This window comes from Macrobrachium rosenbergii, chromosome 54, assembly GCF_040412425.1.
Source record: "Macrobrachium rosenbergii isolate ZJJX-2024 chromosome 54, ASM4041242v1, whole genome shotgun sequence".
NCBI classification, from domain to species: Eukaryota; Metazoa; Arthropoda; class Malacostraca; order Decapoda; family Palaemonidae; genus Macrobrachium; species Macrobrachium rosenbergii.
Genome location: NC_089794.1, coordinates 48,205,472 through 48,220,858, shown reverse-complemented (window position 1 = coordinate 48,220,858; position 15,387 = coordinate 48,205,472). Strand labels below are relative to the sequence as shown.

The 15,387-nt window shown below is 33.9% G+C and overlaps 1 protein-coding gene across 5 annotated transcripts in view; it reads left to right on the top strand.

The window, feature by feature from the left end:
• AdSL (adenylosuccinate lyase) overlaps window positions 1-15,387 on the top strand; it is a 184,864-nt gene that overhangs the window by 73,189 nt on the left and 96,288 nt on the right. For 4 of the 5 annotated variants that reach the window (XM_067098251.1, XM_067098247.1, XM_067098250.1 and 1 more), the window contains exons 8-9: window positions 2,113-2,289; window positions 2,921-3,025. In XM_067098251.1, the coding sequence (XP_066954352.1) occupies window positions 2,113-2,289; window positions 2,921-3,007 (264 nt within the window). In that variant the 3' untranslated portion in view covers window positions 3,008-3,025. Of the gene's footprint in view, window positions 1-2,112; window positions 2,290-2,920; window positions 3,700-15,387 lie in introns of those variants that run through there. The other variant, XM_067098246.1, reaches the window with a different exon arrangement.

The window sequence follows — 15,387 nt, the reverse complement described above, 5'->3', positions numbered from 1 at the left end:
AGTCCATCGCTACAAAGCACCCGCTGTAGTAGTAGGCCCACAGGGCTTTACCGCCTTGCCTCCACTGGATAAGATGAGCGCCAACCAGAGGCAGTATCTACTCGTACCTGTAGCAGCTTTCTTATCAGGTAAGGTTCAACAACATTGATTCAATGTTAGCAAATTTCTATTCTCAAACTCATTACTATTAATAATGTTTTGGGGTAGATATGTCCAACATTCCCACCTCCATTCAATGTGGGAATCAGCTATGTAATTACTGGGTAAGTTATTTATATAAAAATGACATTTTTATAATAAGTGTTATATACTCGTATAATTACCCAGTAATTTCATAGCTGATTCCCACATTGAATGGAGGTGGGAATGTTGGACATAAGGGCATAAACAAATTGAAGCTCTTTGCTATGTTGTACCTTTTCTTACACCCGAAAGTGGGCGGGGCACGTCGCCATAACCAAAACAAATTAGCATGACCCACAATTTCAAAATTTTAAGTGCCAGTTAAAAGAAACCAATAGCCATGTAATTACTGGGTAAGTTTATATAAAACTTTATTTTATTGTAAAAATGTGATTTTTATATATACTTACCAAGTACAGGCAGTCCCCGGTTTACGACGGTTCCGGCTTACGACGTTCCGAGGTTACGACGCTTTTCAAATATATTCATCAGAAATTATTTCCTGGCTTACGACGCATGTTCCGGGTTCGACGACGCGTCGTCGCCGATCCGACGGAAGAAATATGGCCCCAAAACGGCAGAATAATCATAATTTGAAGGTTTTTTTGATGTAAAACTCAATAATAATGCAGTTTACATCGTTTTCAATGCACCCAGAGCATTAAAAGTAAGGTTTTCTTATGATTTTTGACGATTTTCGACGATTTTCCGGCTTACGACGATTTTCGGGTTACGACGCGGCGCAAGAACGGAACCCCCGTCGTAAACCGGGGACCGCCTGTAATGGCAGTCCCCGGTTATCGGCGGCCTCGGTTATCAACGATCCGGTTTTACGGAGCTTGTCTAGCGACGACAATAACCGGACTTTTGACACCAATTCCTGGTCATCGATGCCAATCCCCAGTTATCAGTGTCAATAACTGAGGATCAGCGCTATTATCGCCGATTTTCGGTTGTCGGCAGTTTTCAGTTATCGTCACGCTGTCAGGAACAGAACTCCCACAGATAACCGGGGACTGCCTGTAATTACATAATCAAAGCCCTCCCCCTCCCCTCACATGGTTAGGAAGGCATAAACATATTGAGCTCGTTTGCTGAGCTGGTTCCTCTCTTACCCCAAAAGTGGGCGGGTCACTTGCCTAGCCAAAGCAAAAGTAGTGCTACTGCGAATTTCAAAATTCTACTTGCCAGTTAATAGAAACTAATAGCTATGTAATTACTTGGTAAGTGTATATAAAATTTTATTTTATTATAAAAATATCATTTTTTACATTTTAATATGAATTTTTTGAGTGACTTTTACTGTACAGTATACTGTACAGTACGCTATCTTGGAAAATTTGGTTTAGGCTAAAGGATTCTGGAAAATGTGTAAATTTATGATGCTGACTTAGAACAAGTACTTTTGTTGGTTTCCCTTCTGCTAATTAAATTGTACATGTAGATTTTTGTTTGGTTTTGTTGATGCTTTTTTTTTATATCAGGATAGTGCTTTTGAATGTTAATAAATTATTACAAATATATAGTCTTGCCTAATCTACAGTATGAACTGGTCAGGAATGAAAGTGTGTTAAAATGAAGCGCTAGCATTTTTATTTTATTAATGAGTACTTGTTTTTCATTAAAATTTAAATTTTTAACATATGTTTACTATGTACAAATATTCCTAGTTTTTATAAATCTGTGATTTTAAGCTAACAAGTACATAGTGCAGAATAGTCCAGGTGTCTTACATATGCTTTTATTAGTTGCCTGTAAATTTAAAGACAATAAGACACAAATAAGGCCATATTTGTGATCATATTTCTTGATTAATAAAGAGAAAATGGGAAAAAATTTAAGCACACTGTTTCATTTTGGTCACTTCATAAATATGTTAGATACCATCAACTTGTATTACTTGTCAAGTATTGGTTCTAATTTTCACAGGACTGCCATGAAGAAATACGCCAGCTTAGCATTGCAGCAGGCAACAGGGTAAAGCAAGATGGTTTGGACAATGATCTGGTAGAAAGGATAAAGAGTTCAACATACTTTGCCCCCATCCATAATCAGTTAGATGACCTGCTAGATCCATCAACTTTCATTGGCCGAGCTCCACAGCAGGTTGGTTAAATTAGTGAATGTCCATTAAGGGTTATTGTGATAATATGAAGAGTTATGGTTGGTTTATCAACTGCTCATGGCAATTGCCTTCAGTTTTATAGGGAACCTTGTGGAATTTGGTAATGCATTATCTCATGATGAGTCAAAGGTTACACATAACATTTTTTTAAGTTTCCAGTGCCATTAAATGGCTGATTATACAGATGGTCAATAATTTCCCTGTGTTTTAGAATACAGAAGGCTTTTGAATTCAGTGCATTATGTAAGTGTATGGGTTTCCTTCCTGTTTGCACATTACATTGCTGCTGCATCTTGTGCTGATCTCAGTACAAATGATGGTCAAGTGAAAGATACAAATACAAAGCAAAATACAGTAGAAAATATTAAATACCCAAAGCGTAATAATACATAGCTGTACATATGCCTATGAACAACATTTTTTTAAGAACAAGGAAAACTGATGATACCCAACTCAGTAATTAAAAGGGCAAAATGTAAAGGAATAGCAAGGCATACAAAACTTACAGACTTGATATGAATTACCAAAACAAGCTACCTTATGCTTGGGCAGTGAATTTCTTTATGTTACTTTGTGAAGTTCTCTACATGCATCTTATTTATTGCCCTGCAGGTAGAGGAGTTCCTGCAAGGTGAGGTTGATCCAGTTTTGAAGAAATATGATGGACAGCTAGAGGGGACAGTCTCACTGACCATATAAATTCATAAGTGAATTGAGGTAAGCGAGAAGGTTGATGAATTAGGTAAATTATGGAAAATGGTTGCTGATTTATTGGATGTACTGTCTTTTTGGCAAACACTGCCACATTGGTTATGGTATACAGCAATGTGTTTCAGATGTGAATGTATCTTGCACTGAGATCAGAAGACATGTAAATTCTGAAGGTTGTTGTTTCTGTAATACAGTATCAAAATAAGCAAGACTTGGTTTTTCCTAAATATGGAATTGTGGCTTATATTGTATGAAAGTCAAAAGTTGCAGGCACAAATATTATTTTTGAAGTGAAACTTACTCTCTATCATTAGCTTTATCTGCGGCTACTTGGCGTAGGTTCGACAGGTGTTAAAATTGAAACAATCATTAACAAACGCTCCTATAGTTACACCCCCACCCTTTGTAGGGTGGGGGGTCAGACAGCGATTGTTATGGTTGTTCATTCTACTCTTGTCAGTCAGAACAGCCGGTAGTGTAGACAAGTGCTCTAAAAACTTTGTTTTCTGAGTTAATGATCGGATCGTGTATGGTTTTTGGTCTGTACAGTATTTGGCAATATGGATTCTTCTTCTCTATCTTCCCTATCAAAATCTATTAGATTTTGCAAGGTAAGTTATAGACCAGATTGAGTAATTGAGTAATTGATGTACACTCGGCAAGAAAAGTGAAGATACAGTTTTCTTTAGATTTCGTTCATCGAATTTTAATTTTTTTCTTGCAGAAAACACATAATCTCGGTAAATTTACTCTAGAATAAGAAAATACAATGCAAATTATATCATATATGTTAAATCTGCAAAACAAAAACGTTCAGATACTTAAAAACACCATGCATGTCCGAAGTAATCAGAATTTCTCAGATGACTTCGTTCATAGAGATCTAAAAGATAGTGTGTGGATATCTCGGTGTAGTATTGTTTATCAGAACGGCAATATTTACTCGTTTTCCATTATGAACAGGCTTATTATTGCATCATCATACGAGGTAATGATAATTTCTTTAATTTTTACACATTCATATTTGTATTTCACGGTGTTAAAGGTCAGCTGGAATTAATGGCAGTAAATGTTGTGACAGCTACGGCAGGTTGACCCAATCTATTTAAATCCGCAAGAGCGTTCTCTATGATGTGCGGAGTACCGCGATAACTTCCGCGGGAAAACACAAGTAACTGGATGTTTCTTTACGTTGCCATAGTCTCTCTCTCTCTCTCTCTCTCTCTCTCTCTCTCTCTCTCTCTCTCTCTCTCTCTCTCCATTGCTAAAACATACTGTACAAATATAGTATCGCTCAATCTCTAAAAGAAAAAAAAATAATGAAATGAGTAGCTCTACATGTAGGCCTAGGCTTACACAACAGCAACTCTCTCTCTCTCTCTCTCTCTCTCTCTCTCTCTCTCTCTCTCTCTCTCTCTCTCTCTCTCTCTCCATTGCTAAAACATACTATACAAATATAGTATCGCTCAATCTCTAAAAGAAAAAAAATAATGAAATGAGTAGCTCTACATGTAGGCCTAGGCTTACACAACAGCAACTCTCTCTCTCTCTCTCTCTCTCTCTCTCTCTCTCTCTCTCTCTCTCTCTCTCTCTCTCTCTCTCTCTCTCTCTCACTGCTAAAACATACTATACAAATATAGTATCGCTCAATCTCTAAAAGAAAAAAAATAATGAAATGAGTAGCTCTACATATAGGCCTAGGCTTACACAACAGCAACTCTCTCTCTCTCTCTCTCTCTCTCTCTCTCTCTCTCTCTCTCTCTCTCTCTCTCCATTGCTAAAACATACTATACAAATATAGTATCGCTCAATCTCTAAAAGGAAAAAATAATGAAATGAGTAGCTCTACATATAGGCCTAGGCTTACACAACAGCAACTCTCTCTCTCTCTCTCTCTCTCTCTCTCTCTCTCTCTCTCTCTCTCTCTCTCTCTCTCTCTCTCTCTCTCTCTCTCTCTCTCTCTCTCTCACCATAACATTGCATTCGTTCCTTTATTGTTCCCCAAGTTTTTCGTTGGACATAGCTCAAATTTAACTCTTGATTTCATTATGGAAGATCGCGTTTCCGATTATGCAAGCATTCCCTTCATTTTGGTGTCATAAATTCTTATGTGCAAGGTTACTTCGTAGGTTATGTGGGAAAATGTTTATTTTGCTCAGAGCTGTCGCTGCAAATTATCAATGATTTCAGAACCGTAGAATATGATAGAAAGTTATAGGAGGTCAAGCAAAAAACAAGCACAATAAGACTGAAGCTCCTCCCCTTTCTAAAGTTGCCAGATGTCTCATTATTTAGTAATATATGTCCGAAGATTTAAGAAAACTGTATCCTCACTTTTCTTGCCGAGTGTACACTCGGCAAGAAAAGTGAAGATACAGTTTTCATTAGATTTCGTTCATCGAATTTTAATTTTTTTCTTACAGAAAACACATAATCTCGGTAAATTTACTCTATAATATGAAAACACAATGCAAATTATATCATATATATTAAATTCAGATACTTAAAACCACCATGGATGTCCGAAGTAATCAGAATTTCTCAGATGACTTCGTTCATAGAGATCTAAAAGGTAGTGTATGGATATCTCGGTGTAGTACTGTTTATCAGAACGGCAATATTTACTCGTTTTCCGTTATGAACAGGCTTATTATTGCATCATCATACGACGTAATGATAATTTATTTAATTTTTGCACATTCATATTTATATTTCACGGTGTTAAAGGTCAGCTGGAATTAATGGCAGCAAATGATGTGACAGCTAGGGTAGGTGACCAAATCTATTTAAATCCGCAAGAGCGTTCTCTATGATGTGCTCAGAGTAAGGGAAAACACAAGTAACTGGATGTTTCTTGACGTTGCCATAGTTTCTCTCTCTCTCTCTCTCTCTCTCTCTCTCTCTCTCTCTCTCCATTGCTAAAACATACTATACAAATATAGTATCGCTCACTCTCCAAAAGAAAAAAATAATAAAATGAGTAGCTCTAAATATAGGCCTAGGCTTACACAACAGCAGCTCTCTCCCTCTCTCTCTCTCTCTCTCTCTCTCTCTCTCTCTCTCTCTCTCTCTCTCTCTCTCTCTCTCTCTCTCCATTGGTCCATTGGTAAAACATACTATATAAGTATAGTATCGCTCAATCTCTAAATGAAAAAAAAATAATGAAATGAGTAGCTCTACATATAGGCCTAGGCTTACACAACAGCAACTCTCTCTCTCTCTCTCTCTCTCTCTCTCTCTCTCTCTCTCTCTCTCTCTCTCTCTCTCTCTCTCTCTCTCTCTCTCTCTCTCTATCATAACATTGCATTCGTTCCTTTATTGTTCCCCGTGTTTTTCGTTGGACATTGCTCAAATTTAACTCTTGATTTCATTATGGAAGATCGCGTTTCCGATTACGCAAGCATTCCGTTCATTGTGGTGTCATAAATTCATTTGTGTAAGGCTAGTGGGCAGGATATGTCGAAAAATGTTTATTTTGCTCAGAACTGTCGCTGCAAATTACAACTTGAACGAATACTGTAAAGCTTACTACTGCATTTAAGTATCAATGATATCAGAACCATAGAATATGATTGAAAGTTATAGGAGGTCAAGCAAAAAGCAAACACATTAAGACTGAAGCTCCTCACCCTTCTAAAGTTGCCAGATGTCTCATTAATTAGCAGTATATGTCCGAAGATTAAAAAAACTGTATCCTCACTTTCCTTGCCGAGTGTACATACACATTGACTTGCATGGATCGTTGATTGGTGACTTACAATTCTGACAACTTTGTGATCATTGCAGAATTGTTCTTTGGGAGAGATAGAGATATTAATTGCCGAGTTAGAAGAGAAAGATAGACTTAGGACCTGAGTAGAAGAACAGTCTTGAATCTAGGATTTCTTTAGAATCATTACCTGGTCAAGAAGTTAGAGATAAGTCTATAATTTCTTCTTTAGTAAATATAGATCCTTCTACACCCAAACATCAGCTGCAGGGTAGTAGGCTAGATTTTTTGCAATCGTTTGATTCGGTTAAATCTAGTACTGAATTGTATCTGTTTGAGTCGTTTGCATCGTATGTGTCTAGTGCATTGGCAGGGACAGTGTTCCCTCGTCCCTTGGCCTCTCCTCGAACGCAGCCTTGTCCTGTCCCCCGGCATCCTTGCCGACAGGCCTGGTAGTCCTGGGTGTTTCCAGAGAAGGACTAACATCCCAGGATGTTCTAGGACTGTGCCAGCTGTCTCCTGCCTTTGCGTTTTGGTCCTCCATGGACAGAGTTAGATTGCTGTCGCATAGAACAGTTATTAAGTAAACCTCCCATATTCACAGGGGATGTGTTCCAGACCCCCACGAATGGTTAAAATCCGTGAATACTTAGAACCCCCCCCCCCTCTAAAAATGCTTATAACGGCCTATCTTGAAAGTTCAAATACCAAATGTATACTTCAAGTATCATCCTACATCAAATATACCTTAAATTATTATCCTATTATTACTGTATTAATCTTTGGAATTATATTATTAATATCATTTCAAAGTCATCTTGAACATTGGTACGCTTAATAATAACCCTTCCAGCCAAAAAGAGAGAGAGAGAGAGAGAGAGAGAGAGTTACCACTACGACAAACTAAGCCAGCCTGTTACTGGCAGGGCCGGAGAGGGAGAGTTTGTTTCTTTAATCTCTTGAGGAATGTTAGTACATTTCTCTTTACAAAATTTATCGGTTATTTTTTCCAGAGAGAGAGCGAGTTTATCTCTAATCTCTTGAGGAATGTTAATCCATTTCTCTTTACAAAATTTATATGTTATTTTTCTTGAGAGAGTTTATCTCTTTAATCTCTTGAGGAATGTCAATCCATTTCTCTTTACAAAATGTATATGTTATTTTTTCCTGAGAGAGAGAGAGAGATTTATCTCTTTCATCTCTTTAGGAATGTTAATCCATTTCTTTTTACAAAATTTATATGGTATTTTTCCTCAGAGAGAGAGAGAGAGAGAGAGAGAGAGAGAGAGGGGAGTGAGTTTATCTCTCTAATCTCTTGAGGAATGTTAATCCATTTCTCTTTACAAAATCTATGTTATTTTTTCCTGAGAGGGAGCGAGGAATGTTAATCCACTTCTCTTTACAAAATTTGTTATTTTTCTGAGAGAGAGAGAGAGAGAGTTTATCTCTTTAATCTCTTGAGGAATATTAATCGATTTCTCTACAAAATTTATATGTTATCTATTTATCTGTCTATCTATTTATCTCTCACATCCTACCCTATGGCAAGAGAGAGAGAAAGGAAGGAAGAGGAAAAGAGAAGTTGATCTGATCATGTTGTGGTAACATCTAGAGTAATTTGACATAGTTGACAGGTTTGCCCTCCCCGTGAGCTCGGAGACTCAGGAAAAAAGATGGGGAAATTTGTTTGTTTAAACTTTTTGTAATTACAGTTTACTTACTATAGAATATATATATATAAATATTGTAATTACAGTATATATATTATATATATACATATATATATATATATATATATATATGTATGTATATATATATATATCTATATATATATATATATATATATATATATATATATATATATATATGTATATATATATGTATGTATATATATATATATATATATATATATATATATATATATATATATATATATATATATATATATATATATATATATATATATATATATATATATATATATATATATATATATATATATATATATATATATATATATATATATATATATATATATATATATATATATATATATATATATATATATATATATATATATATATATATATATATATATATATATATATATATATATATATATATATATATATATATATATATATATATATATATATATATATATATATATATATATATATATATATATATATATATATATATATATATATATATATATATATATATATATATATATATATATATATATATATATATATATATATATATATATATATATATATATATATATATATATATATATATATATATATATATATATATATATATATATATATATATATATATATATATATATATATATATATATATATATATATATATATATATATATATATATATATATATATATATATATATATATATATATATATATATATATATATATATATATATGTATATATATATATATATATATATATATATATATATATATATATATATATATATATATATATATATATATATATATATATATATATATATATATATTTATATATCATAAGCTATAAATGTATATATATAAATATATATATATATAATGGAGATATATATATGAATATATATAAGTGATAAATGATATATATATATATTACCGCTATATGATATAAAATATGCATATTTATATATATATATATATATATATATATATATATATATTATATATATATATATATATATATATATATATATATATATATATATATATATATATATATATATATATATATATATATATATATATATATATATGTATATATGTATATATATATATATATATATATATATATATATATATATATATATATGTATATATATGTATATATATATATATATATATATATATATATATATATATATATATATATATATATATATATATATATATATATATATATATATATATATATATATATATATATATATATATATATATATATATATATATATATATATATATATATATATATATAATAATAAGCACATTTTCCACTTAGAAGTATACCTGTATTGTCTCGCTGTTCACCTTACCATGAGTTTCTAATGAAAAAATAAGAAATGGGGTCGTGTAGGTCATTTGACATTTGCGCTCTTGTATCACTGAGCTAATGAATTATGAGCTAAAACTTCCTCCCATATCCTTGGTTAAGAAAGGTTTGGAAAACTGGCAAGTCAATGTCAGCTATTGCAAGAATGCTTTATTTAAAAGCCATTGTGGTGCAATGGAGACAGACCTTGATTCATCACTGAGTATGAGAAGTCTAAAAAGAACAAACATTTTAAAAGGATTGTTACAAGAACAGTATGCCAGCTTTTGAAGTCTCAAAACCCTGATCTGCATACACACCGTGCAACATCGATTACAGAAAGACCTTGGTCTCCCCAGTTGCAGCAAAGACTACTATATCCCCAAATGTGGATGGCTTTTTGCAGGCTGGTTGGGAAAGGGTAGTTTTAGCGATGAATCTAACTAGGATAGTGTTGCCCCCAAGGATTAACACGCTAAAAAATACTCATTTGGCATAAAAATCACAATATACTCTCCCAGGGACAATTGGAGAGATTTATGAAAATGTCTTGGAAAATGATAAACAGACCATACGCCCCGATTTCCACAGATCCACACCAGAAATGACAGGTGTCACGGATACATGGCGGGCAGTTTGGAAATGCTCATTAACATTACTACCCAAGAAGGTTAAAAGCTGTACTTAGAAATATGTTTACAAATATGATAATCCTATTTTTCCTTTTTTATACATCTCTACTGCCTACCTTAAAGTTTAAACAATTTACAAATTTCTTTTGATATTAAAGGATCAAGTTTATACATCCCTTGACTGATATTCATATTATGGTTGTAACTTTCTTTTATAAAGCTAGATTCAATGATGTTCCTTTCCAGTGCATTATTAGAATATACAAATCCTTTTGCCCCTTCCCAGTTGATAGCATGATTGTTCTCCCCACTCCAGGCCGGTGTCTAACATGTACAAAAATATACCACTGTTCCCACCTTGTGCATATCTCACACATTTCTTATGCTGTTCAATTCTTTTTCCAGTGCTTTCAATTTACAAATTTCTTTTGTTTGGCCAAGTTTAATATAAAAGTTGTCACAAGATTCAATGATGTTCTTACAATCCTTTTGCCCTTCCCAGTTTTATATACACAAATATACCACTTTAGTATTGTCAGGGGAGTTCTTGATAAGTACATTTTTCATTGTTGTATTGTTCTTAAATACATTTTCATTAACACCAAAATTTTTAAGAAGATGAGGATATCTTTCATATTATTATTATAAGGCAAAACAAGCAAATTTTTTGTGTTGTAAGGTTCTTTCTGGTTTTGATACATAGTCTTTTTGCCGCTTCAAATGCACTGTTTAATACACTATCAGGATATTTCAATTTCTTGCCTGCATTCCTAATCTTATCAATTTCATCATCAATATATTCAGGGCTACATACCCGTAATGCTCTTAAAAACATAGATGAAAACACTGACTTTTTAACTTTATTGCTTTGTCCAGAATAGAAATGCACATAGGAAGAAATATTAGTGGGTTTTCTATACACACTATATTTAAACCCACTACTATTTCTTCATATGAGGACATCCAAAAACGGTAAGCACCCATCATTTTCCATTTCCATCGTGAATTTAATTGATGGTACTAATTGATTTAACTTGGAAAAAAGTTATTTACATCTTGGTTCCCTGGCCATACACAAATTAAGTCGTCAACATACCTAAACCATGTTACATTACGTGGGATTATGTTGCTTAATATCTTCTTTTCAAACAATTTCATATAGATGTTACTTAACACTCGGGATAGAGGGTTTCCCATTGCCATACCAAAATTTTGCGAGTAAAATTTACCATTAAATTCAAATTTACAATCTTTTACACATAATTTAATCAGTTCAGTTAAAGTACTTTTAGAAAATGGGATATCCAGCTGTGTGTTCTCTAACAATTCAGATAAAAACGCCATCAGATCATCTATTGGCACCTTTGTGAATAGTGATACTACATCAAAACTTACAAGCCTGGATTCACTATTAATCTCTACACTATTTAGTTTATTTATGAGGTCCACATTATTCTTGATATTTGCATTTGAGTTGGTACCTACTAATGGGTTGAGAATATCTACTAAGTACTTCGCTAGCTTGTATGATGCGGAACCAACTGAACTGATAATTGGCCTGGCAGGAAAATTTGCTTTGTGAGTTTTTATTGTACCATACATGTATGGTAGCGATGGAGAGGTCACACACAACTTCTTTATAAGGCTTTCGTTACCTTTTAACAGGTTTTTCACTTTCTTATTGAAACCACTATTCACATTGTCTATCAGGTTCTTATTTATTTCTTTATATGTGCTATCATCACCTAAATGATTTTGCATTTTTTCTATATATTCACTTTTATTTAAAATTACAAGAGCGCCTGATTTATCTGCTTTTGTCATGTGTATATTTTTATCTTTTTTTCAGTTCATTGATAGCAACCATAAATCTTTTGGGGACGTTTGTGGTGTCTGATTTTTTCATACTTCCATAAATCACTCCCTTAACACTGTTCACTTCTTCATTCGTTAAATCACTATATTTTTCCAAATTACACAGTCCTTTAGTTATTTCCACACTGTTCCTTCCGCCAGGAGATAAAGCAAAGTTTAAACCGTAGCCTAAGGCACTAGTTACATTTCTATCCAGCTGTTTGTTTGATAAGTTGACGACACATTCATGATTAGCGTTGTTGGTCCAAGGGCTTCTTTCAATCAACAGTTTCATTTTATTATCGTGTTTACGTTTCAGTTTCCGATATACTTGATTCCTCATCTTCACATGACAATATTCACGTAGGGAATCTCTCCAATCTGGTGGTATTGAGGCTTCAAAATGTCGTCTTTTCCTCGTGAGATCTTCAAAATTCTTTTTGGTTTCAAATGTTTTGATGTTGATGTTTTTCCAATATGGCACGTTGTATTTTACCGAAGGGTTGGTCTTCTAATTTCAGCAAGGAATTGGTTATCATCGATCTTGGTATCACTTGTTCATCCCGACATTCACGTAAAAACCGCAGGTGTTCCTTGTTGGTATGAGCTTGAGTGAGGGCGTCGGCAAATTCTCTGACGGCATATTCCAAGCTGGGGAAAAGAACACAGAAAGATCGGAAGGAGCGCGTGGTATCCATTGATGATTATTATCACTTTTGTACGTGATTCATTTATCACACATTACCACAGGTGAAAAATAAGAAACGGGGTGTAGGTCCTGACCGGTTTCGACTTTATTTCCAAGCCATTGACGAAGGACTGATACAGAGTATGAGAAGTCACAAATATATATACTACAAGAACAGTTTCTTATTTTTCACCTGTGGTAATGTGTGATAAATGAATCACAAAAGTTATAATAATCAAAAGTTATAATAATCATATATATATATATATATATATATATATATATGTATATATATATTTTTTTCTTTTGTCTGTCAGTCATCCTATTCGACTGAGTGGTTTTTATAGTGGGGTTCCGGGTTGCATCCTGCCTCCTGAGGAGTCCATCACTTTTCTCACTATGTTTGCTGTTTCTAGTAGCACACTTTTCTTTATGAGTCCTGGAGCTACCTCGACATTTAGTTTTTCCAGATTATTTTTCAGGGATCTTGAGATCGTGCCTAGTGTTCCTATGATTATGGGTACAATTTCCACTGGCATATTCCGTATCCTTCTTATTTTGATTTCCAGGTCTTGATACCTATTACAGTATTATTATTATTATTATTATTATTATTATTATTATTATATTATTATTATTATTATTATTATTATTATTATTATTATTATTATTATTATTATTGAAAATTAGTACTGCTTTGGTAGTTGCCCAATGTCGATTTCCTATTCCAGGTAAAGCCTCTTCCATTTCAGGTGAAGGGAAGCCAGTTACTCCACCCTATCACACTCTAGCAAACTGCAAATAGAAAAGAAAAAACATGAAACATACATCAGATACTCATAACAAAAACGCAAAGCAAACATAACATCGCAACAACAAAAACGAAACAATCAATTCACACAAATCATCTTTTATCATACAAACCCAAACTTAGCCTACCACACTCCCCCTTACTAAAATAAAGGAAATCTCGTTTCCTTTTCTTTAAATCCCTTTCATACCACCCACTCATACTCTGAACTGGACCTTGACTTCGGGTCCATGGCCTCTCAAGCATCACCTCTTCTTCATTCACTTCCACTCCAACCACACTAGACTCACCTAGCCTTGGTTTTGGACTACTTACCCCAAGCTCTGTTCAGTAAACCCCCCGTATTTGCAGGGATGAGTACTGCACTCCTCGCGAATAGCTAAAATCCACGAATACTTAAAACCCCCCTCTAACAACAGTTAGAACTGGCTATTTTGATAGATTAAACACAAAAAAAAAAACTAAAAATGCTTATAACTGAGTATTTTAATAGTTTTATCACAAAAAGTGCATTTAGTCATGAAAATATGAAAATACAGTACAGTAATTAGAGAATATTTCTCAGTGAAAAATACCACGAATGGGCGAATTTTGTGCGAATAAGTGTATATATGTTCCACAGAAATCCGCGAATAGGTGAGTCCGCAAATAGTGATACCGCGAATATGGGGGTTTTACTGTGGCCTTACGTCAGCTCCAACTTCACTCGCACCTGACATGGCTGCCATTATCTCTTCCATAGTCTCATTTATTTCTTCCACACTCTGCCTCAAGCTATCCAAAACTCCTCCACTTACACTCTCCTGCACTGTTAACTCTCTTTCACTCACACTCACTCTTTCAACACTTTCACTCAAAGGAAACTCACACACACACACCATACGTACCCGTCTTCCTCACGATTTGGTGTTGTTTTCAATTCACCCAACTCTTGCGTATATCCTCGTCCACATTCCTTGTACTCACCAAGTTCACTCCTTCCACATCCCGCTCAAATCCTTCCAAATCAATTACACCCTCGTTCTCACCACCACCAAACAACACCGCAAGGGTATTCTCATTTCTTGTGCCTACTGGCTTCTCAAACTCCTCAAAATCAAACAACCCATCTCAGGTACTCTGCAAACAACTCAGTAACTGTACCCTTACTCTTTCTACACCTCCTTTTAGGCTTTCTCTTATGTTCCACCAACACTAGCTGTTTATCTCCCCAGTTTATATCTTCTTCTATTTCTTCACTTTCCTTTTCCCTTTCCTCCCTTAATAACTTCCTAATGGGATGCTCTGTTATGTATTTAGGTGGTTCTCTCCATCTTCTCAGCTGATTATAATACACTCGTATTACCCTTATATTTCCCTCTTCATTCCCATCTTCAAGCACATAACTCAATCCATTAGACCAAACTGTTTTCACTACATACGGACCTTCATACTTTTCACTATCAATCTTCCCTTCTCAACAACTTCCTTCAACACCCTATCACCCACTCTGAAACTCTCAAACCTTTTATTTGCCTGCCTCCACACGTCCTGCTTGTCTTCATTCAAATCCAACCTCGCTTTCACATACCTCTCATAATTCGTTACA